We start from the raw sequence: 13,401 nt of genomic DNA on the forward strand, positions 1-13,401 counted from the left end.
AGTGTTCTCAGGGAATAAAAGTTGAAACATGTACTGTATCCTTCTACCCACTACTGCCACCCCATTTTTCAGATGAGCAAACTAAGGCTCAGGAAAGTGGCTCCTTCAATCAGGATCATACACTTAGTGATGGAGCAGAAGCTTAATTCCGGGGCTCTTGGAATTGCGTCTTACCAGGGAGGATGGCCCAGAGTGGCTGAGGAAACTCAGTACTGGCTTGATGTTTCATGGGACATAATATCTATGTCCTGAACAAATCAGGAGAAAGCAAAGACTTACACCACCAGCCCCCTGAAGCCTTTCTCAGATCCTTAGAATCCTTTGATTTGAGGATTCTCTGAGAAACAAGGAATTGCCTAGATGAACCTGTAGGTTTCAAAGTGTTCTAAATCATTGTCTTTCTAGTTGTTCTAAGACTCACAGGAAGAAATACATTCCACTGTGACCTATTATTAGGATGAATATGCTATTTATTGTCCAAATAAGGAAGGTTTGTGTGCAAAAGGGAGTGCTATTAGTCATAATCCTGAATGGTAACCATGTGAAGTGATGGACATGTTAATTAGCTCGATTGTGGTGATTATTGCACAACCTGTACATGTATCAAAACATCACCTTGTACACCTTAAATATATACAATTTTTGCTGATTATACCCCAGTAAAGCTGAAAAAAGTAATAATGCTGGGACAAAAGGCATAAGATGGTGCTGTGCCATGTAAACTGGGGACCCCCTACAACACACACACCTATATAATTGAAACAAAAAATGCATAAAGTAGTATTTATCCTTACTATGTACAATGCAGCCTGACACTTTCAATTCTCTTCTACTTTACTATAAAAATACTAGTCATGACCCACTAAATTGGGTCAACATTCTGAAATGTACTATTGTAGTTGGTCATTGGCACTTGTGAGGGGCTTGGGAAATTGGTAGAGAAGAGATGAAGGGGGCTATAAACTTGCCCCATCAGAACATTCTGGTGAATCTTCTTCCAAGAAAAACATTTCTTCAGTCTATTCCCCATGGCTAGCAAAAGTTTTGATCAATCATTCTGGACCTTTCTGTTCCACTTGGAACATGGATCCACCTCCATATACTTTCCTCCCTTTTCTTAACCTGTGGGTTTTCATGTTACTTTGCCACAGAGTTTGAGAAGCAAAGCATTCAAGGAAGAGTGTCTCATTTATAGTTTCTGCTTCTCTGCATACTGGTTCTGGGCCTGTGTCTTGGGGCTGAAGCAGATGCTCTGAGAAGCTAAATTTTTTTCTCTGTGCCTCTCCTTCGAATGCATACACATTTACATGCTGCTTTGGGCTATGTCTCTTCTGTGTGGAAACTGCCAGGACTCAACAGGGCAGGTCTTGCTTGCCTGCCAGGCATATGCGATTCACTCCTGGGTTTCGTCAAAAGCCCCCCACATATTAGGACTTTCCAGTTAAGAACTTCCTGCAGATTTCACCCTTGGAGGACAGTCCTACTGCTCTACCCTCTGTCCACACAGCCTGTGGATAGGTACTTTCTTGGGGTCACTAGAAGTGTTTGTATACTCACATGTGTTAACAAGAGCCCCAAGAATACAAGAGACTCTGGTGTTCATATCTTTCAGTGATAAAATAATTTTCTGTGGGCCCCATTTCATAAAGGTTTTTAATTCATGAAGGCATATTAGGGAACTACTGGGATTTTTCCTGCCTCAAAATATAAACTATTGTAATACCTTGAGCCAGAAGGTCATTTTGTCCTTCTGAATTTATAGACTAAACTTGAGAATAATTTAAAGATTGAATATATGGCTTTTTCTGGTGGTTATTAAGTTGAATATATATGCATATATAAAAAGATTTTCTAAATCATAAATCATACAAGGTGGCTTAGACAGAGGAATTTTAAAAACACAAAACTTTGGTAGCACTGAGATTCTTGTGGTGCATTTAATACTTCAAAAATTCTTTAGAGGGGGTACGTGGCTCCAGTGTGGAACACTTGCCTAGCAAGTGTAAGGGCCTGAGTTCAAACCCTAGTAATGCCAAAATAAACAACAACTAAAACAAAAATTCTTTAGAAGTATATCATGCAAGACATGTTTGTGATATTTTTATATTTTCACCAGAAGTTAATTTACATGCATAATAGTTTAAGGTAGCAGAGCCTTCAGTATATACTTATTAAATTAAATAGAAAATGTGATCATGAACCATCAAATCAAGGATAGTAGTAATTATTTTATTTTAATATAGTATTTTAAAGAACATATACATTATGCCATGCCATTTATTTTATGGCAGTCCTGTAAGGCATGACCAGCTGGGGTATTTGAGGTTAAAGGAGAATCCAGTGGTTATCTTTCCTTGGTTCCCTAGAAGCAGAATCTCGATATCTTGTAAAACATGTAAGTAAGGAAGGAACGCAAGAAAGAGCTAGACAAGGATAGAGTCTCCGGTAAAGTGTGGCACCAGGAGTGCTCAGACACATAAATCCTGAACGGCTGTACTCCTACACCACTCCTGAAGACAAAGAGTCTGACCTTGTGTCCCTCATGGCATCTAAATGTTGTCTGCCTCCCAGAAGGGGTAAAGTGGTTCCTATCAGCTGAGGACTATTCTTTGGAGAAGGTGGGAGCCAGTGAGCCATGAGCAGTCAAAGGCTCCCAGAAGCACATTAATTTGGGTAACAGGGGCGTCTGGCCAGAGCATAAGCCATATCTACTGCAGTGACCTAAGAAAAGGCTATGAAATGTACTATGAAAATGTTCAAATTTTCTAACTTAAAGCCAAATATCCTTTGTTCTTCCATGCTTCCTCGTTCTCTTCTACTTTCTTCTCCTCCATTTGTTTTTAAAACAGATACCACTTATTCTGTCAGATTTTTTTTATAAGTCAGGATTGTGGCATGGCTTTGCTGGCTCAAGGTCTATCATTGGATTGCAGTCATGTTATTGGCTTGAGCTGCAGTTTCATCAGAAGGTTCGACTTGTGTGTGTTGTACTCGGGTGGAAGGAGAATCTTCTTTTAACCTTTCTCATACAGTTGTTGGCAGCCTTTGGTCCCTTACCACATAGACCTCTCCACAGGGTTCCCTCATGACTTGGCAGCTGGTTTGACCCAGGATGAGTGATCCAAGAGAGAGAATGAGATACAGTATCCAAGATGGAAATCACAAGGGTATGAATGGCAGAAGACAGGGATAACTGGGTGCCTTTTAGGAGGCTAAATCTTGTGCTCTTTAGAACCTAATGATTCATCCCCATCTCACATGCAAAATATACTTATTCCCTACAAAGGGCCCTAAAAATTTCATCCCATTACAGCATCAACTAAAGATCCAGAATCTTATTCTCTAAGAGACCCTATCTGAAAAATAACTAAAGCAAAAAAGGCCAGGGGCATGGCTCAACTGATAGAGTTGAGCTTACTTAGAAGTGTAAGCCCTGAATTCAAACCTAGTACTGCCAAAAAATAAAGAATCCCTCCTACAAAGTGAATTTTACTTACCCATTGATTTTTCAGTATAAAATCCACGATGCAATTAGTATTAAATATGTCGATTTTTTATAATTTTAAATTATATTTAGAATGCTGGTGAGGAGGGGGAAATAAAACTTTCTGACAAAATAGTAAGAGGACAGAACTGTCTTCAAAATAACTGAAAGACAAACCCAGTCCTTTTAGCTGAAAACATAACACAGAATCAGTAAATCTGCCGACTTGGGTGATGTATCACAATCAACACATTTAGCCAATTGACTGAGATTTCCGTGAGTGTAAAATCTCTCCCCACACCCCACCTTCTAATGAGAAACCTTATGGAGCGATGAAAGGAGCACCCTAGCAGCCTTCCAAAATCTGGATTCCACGTGGAGTTCCATTACATATAGTGGATATTACTTATGAATGGCCTTGGTGCCTCAATGTTCTCATTTGCCTGGCCATTCAGATTGAAAGGATGAGATTCAGTAGCCCAGGAAAACTTTCTTTGAAATTGAAAACAACAAGAGTTAAGGTTATTTTATTTTTTGAAAATCTGTTGAATTAGAATACATTTCTGCAAGGAGAGCAGAATTATAAATGGAATTGGCTCAAGGTGTGACTGAGAGACAGAGAGCTACATGGTGTTGAGTTTCTGATTTCTGAGCCAACATAGAATTTGTAGTTGTGTGGAAGAAATACTAAAGCATTCTTGCCAAAGAGTGGTAATTCGAACCATATGCAAACCGATTAATGGTTATGTCATAATAAAACTGCAATTAACAAAATTCTTAAGGGGATGGCCTTTTGTACATAGAGCTTGCTAAGATACCTCCCTTTCTCCCTTACCTCTACTTCTATCTTTCTTCCATTCTTTTTTATTTTAATCCCGTGAAAAAAATCTTTCCCTAATATGTATGATTCTATTTTGTAGCTTTAGTAAGTCCAATTTACTGGACACAGGGAGTCTGTCTTTTATTATTTATTATTTCAGTGTGTCTGTTTTATAGTCTAGTCATCATATTTTTATACAAGTTGACCTATGCATTCAGGTTGAATATAGACTAGAAATTTTCTGAGAGTGGCAGCTAATACTTATTTTCCACTACTTTTTAATCTCATATTAATAATGGGCAGGAAAGTTTTCTATTCATCTTATATTAGCTTTGATGCATTCAGCTGTAAGTAATGTTACAGTGGTTTAAACTGAAAGGACATTTGCTGTTGCTCTAACAAGAAGTGTGGAAGTAATTGGTGTCTAAGGTTGATTTAGCAGCCAAATTAAGTCATCAAAGACACCAGGTTGTTTTTATCCATCCACTTTACCATCGTCAGCTAAACTGAGACATGTTACCTCATGCTTGCAAAATATCTGCTGCAGTTTCAAGCATTCATCCTTATGCAGTAGTTTCCAAAGCAGGAAGAGAGAAAAGAGGGAAAAGAGTCTTCTCCTTATGAAGTTCTCTCTTTGGTCACGGGGAAACCTCCTTCTAGTCAGACTGCTCTCCTCAAAGCAGAGTTGTTTGTACTTGTCCAATACTGTGTTCCATACCTAAGCCTGGAGCAATTATCAGCAAAAATGAATTATTTTTTGAATTAGAGTTATCATGATTCATCTTCTGGGGTGGGGCAAGTTGCTGCTGAATACAACCTAAGATCTTTTGTTAAGAAGAAAGGACTAATAAGCATGAGGCCCTGGGTGTAATCTCAGCACTGCCAAAAAAGGAAGAGGAAGGGGAGGAGTGGGGGAGGACAGGGAGAAGAAGAGAGGAAGAGGATGAGGAGGAGAAGGATGAGAAAAAGAAGATGATGAGAGAGGCAGCTGGAGGCCTGTCATGAGGCCTTACTGAGAGGAACATGGGGAAGAGGGGGCTGCTCACCTAACGGTGAAGATGAGGTTGTTGGGGACTGGGGCTGCCTTGCTCAGCATTCACAGACAGGCTGAGAACTGAAAGTCTTGGCTTCCTGGCCACTTTGTTTCATTGTAGAAAAGTTTAACCCTGCATGCTCTCTTTGACCATGAGACAGATGTACACTTGCAAGGTTGCCCAAGGCAGCTGCCACTTTGATATTGTGCATCCTTCTCCAAAATATGTACAAAGAGTTGACTTCTTCAAGCCTGGCCCAGGACCTCAGTCTCCCAAGAGGACTAGCCCAAGACCTCAGCCTCTCAAGTCCCTTGAGATTTATACTTTTACTGCTATTTGCTCTGTGTGTTCTCTGTTCTCATTGTGCCTCAGAGCCACGTGAAACATTACATTTCTAGTTAAATGAATTTAGAAACAGAAGCTACTTCAAACCACGATCACATATTTACACTATCTCTAATCTCCTTTTGATTCCCTGCCTATTAGCTCCAAGTAATGAGAGTGACTATCACCCTAACAGGCCTGGTGCTAGAGGTTATATGAGTACAATCTGAGTCTAATTTCACTGAGTGCCAATTTAGTGAAACAGTAAGGTATGCAGGAGTTTAGAGGAGGATTGAGTTGCAGACTTAAGACTTTTTGCTCTTCATCTCTGGGGACATTAGTTTAGTGGTTTTTCGAAAAAGAATCCTTTATCTTTAGAAGTTTAGATTTACAGGAAAGTTGGAAAGAGTACAGAGAGCTCCCACACATCCCACACCCAGTTTCTTCTATTATTAGCATCTTACATTGGTATGGCACGTTTGCTATGATTAATGCACCAATGTCAATGCATTATTAACTAGAGTTCATACTTTATGTAGGTTTCCCTTTTCTGTTGCAGGATCCCATCTGGGATACCACATGACCTTTAGTGATCATGTCTCCTTATGCTCTTTTTGGCTTTGACAGTTTCTGTCACTTTCCTTGTTTTTGATAAACTTGACCACTTTTGTGTTTGTTTTATGAGACAGTGTCTTTCTATGTGGCCCAGGCAAGTTGGGACTTGCCTCAAACTCAAGATCCTCCTGCTTCAGCCTCCCTAGCACTGGGATTACAGACGAGTACCACCACATCTGGTTGAGATTTTTCTCTTTTAAATTTTAATAAGCTTGAATCATTGGGAATAAGGAAAGGCATCATGGCAATGATACTTGACAGAGGGATTTTGACAAGCAAAGAAAGATTGTTCTGAGGGAAGAGCATGGTGCATTGGTCCAGAAACTATGTCATAAAGTCATGGAATAATTGAAGAACAAGTCTGGCTGGATTGAGGCCAGATTGAATATAATTTAAATGTGATATTGAGGTCGATTTAACTCTATAGATATGGGCAAGGTATTTGCATAGGTCAATTATATGATTTTTGTTTTAAAAACTAACTTCCATGATATTTTTGAAGATTTCTGTTTACTTTTCTCCCTGTTTCTCTCTTTCTTTCTTTTTCTTCTGCCTAATGGTGATTTTCTATTTCCCTGTTCTCTTCTGCATTTATTAATTGGGAATCTACTGTAAGAAAGAATTGACCTTTCTTGTTTATTTATTTATTTATTGGATTACTTATACAATTAAACACTCATAGATGTGTATTTTATTCTATGAGTTTTGATCTAATACTCTGGTTATTTATTTTCTCTTTCACATAATTTGGGCTTTGGCCTAGCTGCTTCAAGTTTTCTGGGATGTTTTGGACTAGCCACTCCACCCAAGTTTTTCTTGAATTCTTCCTTAATTTCTGTCATAATAAGATGTTCAAAGCTCATCTTGTATTTCCTTTCCTCAACCTTGGAATCAACTGCTTCTCCTAGGAGTGCTGGTTCCATCCATTGGAGAATGGTATACTGAAACCAAAACCTGTTGCAAACTGCACTGCTGTTAATCCTAGGCCTGTCAAGGGTCAGAGATGGGAATTACTGTCATGTTCAGCATTCCAGCATTCTGATTCAGGAGGAACTGCATGTGAGGTGGACGTGGTCACATGAGATTATATCGCCTAGTGATGTAGCCATCTTAGCTTGTGTGAGTTCACTCTGTGAGGTTCACACAACAAAGAAATTGCCTACCATGCCTTCTTTTTCAGGGTGTACCCAATTTTGAGGATTTTTTTGCAGGGGATGGGGAGGCAGTATTAGGAGTGTGAAGAGAGACTAGTGGTGAGAGACTGAGTAGGAGACTGTTGCAAAGGTCTTATGAAGACTATTGGCCTGCACTGGATACTAAACTACAGTCAGATAGGAGGAATGAGTTCCAGTGCTCTATTGCACAGCAAGGTGACTAGAAGAGAAGATTTTGAATGTTTTCACTATAAAGAAATGGTGAATATTTGAAGTGATTCACAGATTCACATGCTACTTACCCTGATTTGATCATTACACAATGTGTGTATGTATCAAAGCATATTGTATCCCATACGTATGTACAATTATTATGTATCAGTTAAAAATAAAATTTAAAAAAGACCTCAACTAACCTACTGGCTGTTAAAATGGAGAGTTAGGGATAGTTTTGAAAGGTTTGGGCTATAAAGGTGAAGGAGGGAGATTGAAGAATAAAAGGTCGAGCTTTTTCCATGCAGGAGATTATCTGGAAGGTGATGCTGTTTGAGGAAATGGCAAACACTGGGAGCTGTGCAGATTTGGTGATGAGAAAAGGAATCTGATTTTGAACAAGTTGAGTATAAGTGCGGAGGTACTCAGAAAACCATTGAAAATTATAACCTGACTTTTAGAAGAAAGTTCAAGTCTGGGATAAAATGAATTTGTTGTAAGTACCTGGTAGATAGTTTAAATCAAGTATATGAGTGGGATGACCCAGAGAAAATAGTCTGAAGCTATGTAAAAGACTAAAAGTAGACCACTGAGAAACACTTAAGACTAAGTGGCAGTTTATTGAAGAAGCTCTGTCCGGAAAGTCTGTCCAGAGAGGAGGAAGATGATCAAGAAGCAGTTGTCATTTGGAAGGCAGAAGAAAGCTTCATGGAATGGATGGGTGGTCATCCAGACTAAATGCTGTGGACAAGTTAGTTAACCAGGATGCCAACTGAGGTGATGGTGTGTGTGTATGTGTGTGTGTGTGTGTGTATGCATGCATGCACATATGATGAGAAAGAGGGGTTAGAGAGAGAGAGAGAGTGAGAGAGAGTTTGCTGCTCACAGTCTGGGTGTTTGGTGTATATGTTTTCTCTTATTCAGATTATTGAAGATTCATATGGAGTTAAATCATTTCCTTAGGATAGATCTCCAGCAGTGGAATGATTGGATCAAGGGGTTTGAGCACAGGCTTTTTATTCATGTTTCTGGGTTGTGTTCCATGTATACTTGTTGATGTGGAACAGTAAAACATTTAGAATTTTGTACAGGCCTGGATGTACAGAGAAAAGGTGAGGAAATCTGCAACAAGATAGAACATGGACCTAGATGCTCTGGTTGGGGAATCTTTTCCAAATAGACATGGTCCAGCTGCCATCCCCTCCCCATGTTCAGTTTCCATACTGTATGTCTCTCATCCAGAATGGCAGTAGAACAGGGATCAATACTCCTGAACTCATCCTGCACAGGGATTTGAATAATATCCTAGGAAACAGTGTCCTTGCATATTAAAGTTGCAGATACCTGGAGGTAAATGTGTGGCCAAGATGGTGCTAACTTAGGGTCAGTGATCAGACTCTGAACGCTAGAGGGAAGTTCTCTAAATTTAAGAGTTTTGAAATTTGGGACCTGCTAGTACTTCAAGTATTAAGGAATACTTACTGGAATTCAATATTTAATATTATAAAAATGATTCATCTTTAACTTCCAACTGAGTTAATTTCAAAATAATACAGTTTTTCTCCCTGAGACTTATTAAGGGATTTTAGGTAGCAAGACTTATTAAGAAACTTTCCTTTAGCCATGGCTAGGTGAGAGACTCTGAATAAACAATCAGATCAACTGTTTCAACCCTCATTTCCTACAAATATATCAAAGCAGCTTTGCATTTCTTTTGTCATTAAGATAAGACAGTTGATCTACCTCTTTAACCTCCACCCAAATTCATTTCACAAGATAGACTGGTTCTCAGATACCATAAACATTCAGTTCTACTGGGTTTTCTTTGTTTGCTGGAGAAACTGTGGGTTGAGTCTGAGTCATACACATTTTACTGTGTCTCCCCTGGCTTGAGATATATATACATTGGCATCTTCTCAGAGTGAACTTGTCTCTCTCTCTCTCTCTGTCTCTCTCTGTCTCTCTCTCTCTCTCTCTCTCTCTCTCTCTCAACCTGTTCCAGAAATTCATTTGGCATGTGGTGATTCCAAAACAGTTTGAGGCTCATTTTGATTGGCTCTGGCCATCTCTGCTGAGCCAGGTTCACTCTGAGAGGTCCCCTGTCCCTCCATGAATGGCCACAGAAGCTTTTGCTCTTGGCTCTGCGTTCTAATAGCACCTCTTGCATGGACTATGCCAAAGCAATGCTTTGAAATATGCGTCCATACTGTGTGGCTTTTCTTGCTGCAGTTTCTGTTCTTTTTTTATTGTAGGATCGGGAGACTCACCGCTAGAAGATGATGAAGTCGGGTTTTCACACAGTAGCTATACAGGTGAATGCTTTGCTTATGTGCTAATGAGGACCTGCTGGTGCCAGGAGAACTTTCCTTTTTGCCCTGCAGAGCAGACTGTAATAAAGTGACCAGAGAACACATTTAAGTTTTAATTACATGTCCAGAGAAAATGTTTTTAAAATAAATGCACATATGTTCCCATTTAAAAAAGTAAGCAAAAGCAAAAAAAAAAAAAAACCTAAAAGCATTTAGAAATCTCTGATATGCTGTCCTTCAGCGCTCCAATGGTCATTTTATTCTCATAAGTTTCTTTACTGTCTTAAACTTCTGCAAAGGCAAACTCTAGCTGATGGAAGTGAAAATCAAGCCCTGAGTTCTGCATGATTCATACATTAGAGCCACAACTGTCCAGAGTAAACCAGCCAAGGTCAGACTGGTTTAGTGCTGCTAATGTACTGAACTGAATGGGGAATAAGAAAACTTGATTTTCATAAGCTCATCTCATCATGCTTTTTCTGAGCCAAGCATGGCTCCTAAAATGAAAGGTAAAGTGTGTTGCTCAAATGAAACTTAATGATAAAGGACTCCATCTCTACACATTTCCAGCCATCCACCCCCAGCATGTATAAAAGCCTAATCAAGAAACCTCTATGAGGGCTCAGGTAAGTATATTCACAGATATTCTACTGCTGAAACATTCCTCTGGAGCTTAGAGGGCCCTGGGGAAAATGAGGGTAAATTTAAATGCTTTCTCTCTAAAACTGCTTCCTCTTACAGTAGAAGAAGAATTTGAAGAAAATTGGTTAATAAAATTCCATTGTGGCATTTTGCCCGGGAAATTCTGTCCACATTTTGGCAAGAAGACATTAGCCTAGTCTGTTGTGATATGCCTGAATTATAGGAGAGTCAGGACAGTATTGGTCAGCCTTTGGCTAAAGAATGTCCCTCAGTTGTTTTCCCCAGAAGTGAGAGATCTTTCTAAATAATGACTGTTGTCTGGTACCTGTGCCCAGGCATGTTGCCCAGCATATGCCACATTTGCTTTGATTTCTGAATGAAAAACTCATTCCTCCCTGTAGCTCCTTTCTTCATAGCCTTAGGAATTAGCCAATCAAGCCAAGCACAAACTTGTTAGTCGGATGTTTGAGGTAAGGAGATACTCTGATTCATAAAACTTCTTAACTAATTGAAGGTTTTTTAAAAAGTCTCTTTTTATTCTTTGAGCCCCTTATTGAAAAATCTTCCAAAAACACACGCATGCATAGTGAGGCTTCACATATGCAGTAGGAGTTACCTAATATCCTCAGGTCGTGTCCACGTTCACCTCACAGCATTGCCAGGTAGAAGAGAGGCCAGATGGCTAAAATACAGGCCTGTCTTAAAACCTGCCCTGAATGTTTAAGAATAAATTCTTAGGACATTGTTTCCATTTTCGGTTAAATTGCTTACCTATAGTAATCATTTCATTATATGCATGTCAAGACATGTTTTTTTTTCTTTTGCGGTACTGGGGCTTGAACTCAGGGCCTTCACCTTGAGCCACTCCACCAGCCCTATATTTGTGAAGGGTTTTTCGAGATAGGGTCTCACGAACTATTTATCTGGGCTGACTTCAAACCACGATCCTCCTGATCTCTGCCTCATGAGTAGCTAGCATTACAGGCGTGAGCCACGGGTGCCCGGCTCAAGATGTGTTTTATACCTTAAATGTATACAATAATTTTTTTAAGTTTTTATGTGTTGATGGGGATTTCACCTAGGGACTCTTGCATGCTATGCAAGTGCTCTACCACTGAGTTATATCCCAGTCCTTAGGATTTTTCAATTTTAAAAGTTAGAGATGAACCATTATTAACTGAGAGTTCAGCTCTAGAATCCCAGGCCCTTGCATAGTGTCCAGCACAGAGTATATACTCAGTAAGAGTTTTTGAAATAAATTAAATTTAAAAGAAAAAAAAATTAACTGTCATTTATTATGTTCCCAATGTGGCAAGCATCACTTTTGATTCTTTTACTTGGAATAACATTATATATATTCACACTGCTTGAGGGAAGGAGGAAGGTGGTCCCTCACTAGTCTGCTCCACTGCGCTGCTTACCCCAGGAACCCCACTCAATTACAGTGCTTACCACATTGGCCCTGGGGATGAAAAAGCTTTCTTGAATCATCGATCTAGATTCCTACTTAGTCAATCCTGTCTTAACTGAAGCAGCACAAGAACTTCCTCTCTCTAAACCTCTATGTTAAACATTTTGTTCATTCACGTGAACTCATGATGCTTGCGTGCACTTTAAATGCAAATCAGTTATGATAACTGTAGAACTGTTTAACTGTCAGAATATCTCGCAGAGATTTCTCTTGGAAAATAATCCAAAAGAAATTCCTTTTCCCTTCACATGTTGACGATAGCACAGATTTCTTGGATGTGTGACTGGCACTGCTAGGGGAATTTGATGACTTGGAGTAAGAGGTGAAATCTACAATTGCATGTTGCCTTGCAGTATGTGAGTGTGTGATCTAGGTATATGCAGGACAAATATATGCATAGATCACACATATATATAGTGCATGCAGACTATCTGTGTCCACCCTTTGAGAAAGGAAATACTGTCCAAGGAAGGCCTTTAGGCCTGGTGCAAGCTCTTACAAATCTATATCCACAGGAAGAAATTAATCATCTCTAGGCTAAACCCTCAGGACATTACTTTTACCCAGAAAGTCCAGGGAATGTAGTTTGAGTCCTTCATTTAGGAGCCATTTGCAGCTGTCTGTGAAACATAAAAGGAAGGTGAAAGCCCCAAAGTAAAAAACTGGTGTATACCCAAGACTTAGACAGGACTGCAGGTCTGTCTCATGGCTGAGAAGCAGTCAGAAGCAAATCCTCAAGAGAAAATTTCTGAGAAAGAATAGGGCCTTTCCTTCTTCCTGGCCACATGATGGCACACTTACCCTACTCACTGACAAGCTCAGGTACCTGTGGGCACAGTTGAGCCAGACAGCTATAGGGAAGCAGCTCTTGTGCATGGCACTGAGAGCCAGGCAGACTTGAGAGAGCTCCACTGGTCCCCAAGGATTGTGGGAAATTGATGCAGTGGCTACTATGGGAACTTCTCCACCAAGGAGCTAGTCTTGCCCTTACCTTTTATGGCTCTCAGAGAGAGCACCTTTCAAAACACAGGAGATAGGTTCCAATTTATTAGTGTCATCCTAGCTATGTTTTGGGCAACCATGAGACAGAGATCAAAACACCCTGCCATTTTGTCACTGGGTAAGGGCGTCACTCTCTTACTTAAATAGGGCATAATTGGGGACATCTGAAAAGGGGGGCTGTTTCTCCATGGAGAGCAACTGTTGTGACTGTAAGCAAAAACCTGGAAAGTGTAGCATAATTCAAATTAATAAACAGTGGTATTATGATTTACAGAGAATATGCATATAGTTTGGAGAAAACCCAAATCAACCAATTATTGACCCTTCCCACAC

The 13,401-nt window shown here is 39.7% G+C and overlaps 1 protein-coding gene across 2 annotated transcripts in view; it reads left to right on the plus strand.

The window, feature by feature from the left end:
- Positions 1-13,401, plus strand: part of Srpx (sushi repeat containing protein X-linked) — a 72,231-nt gene that overhangs the window by 30,874 nt on the left and 27,956 nt on the right. The window contains exon 2 of one of the 2 annotated variants that reach the window (XM_074062318.1): positions 9,897-9,956. The exons of the other annotated variant lie outside the window; for it this stretch is intronic. Coding sequence (XP_073918419.1) covers positions 9,897-9,956 — 60 coding nt within the window. The remainder of the gene's footprint in view (positions 1-9,896; positions 9,957-13,401) is intronic. 2 annotated transcript variants of the gene reach the window in all.

This window comes from Castor canadensis, chromosome X, assembly GCF_047511655.1.
Source record: "Castor canadensis chromosome X, mCasCan1.hap1v2, whole genome shotgun sequence".
Classification (NCBI taxonomy): domain Eukaryota; kingdom Metazoa; phylum Chordata; class Mammalia; order Rodentia; family Castoridae; genus Castor; species Castor canadensis.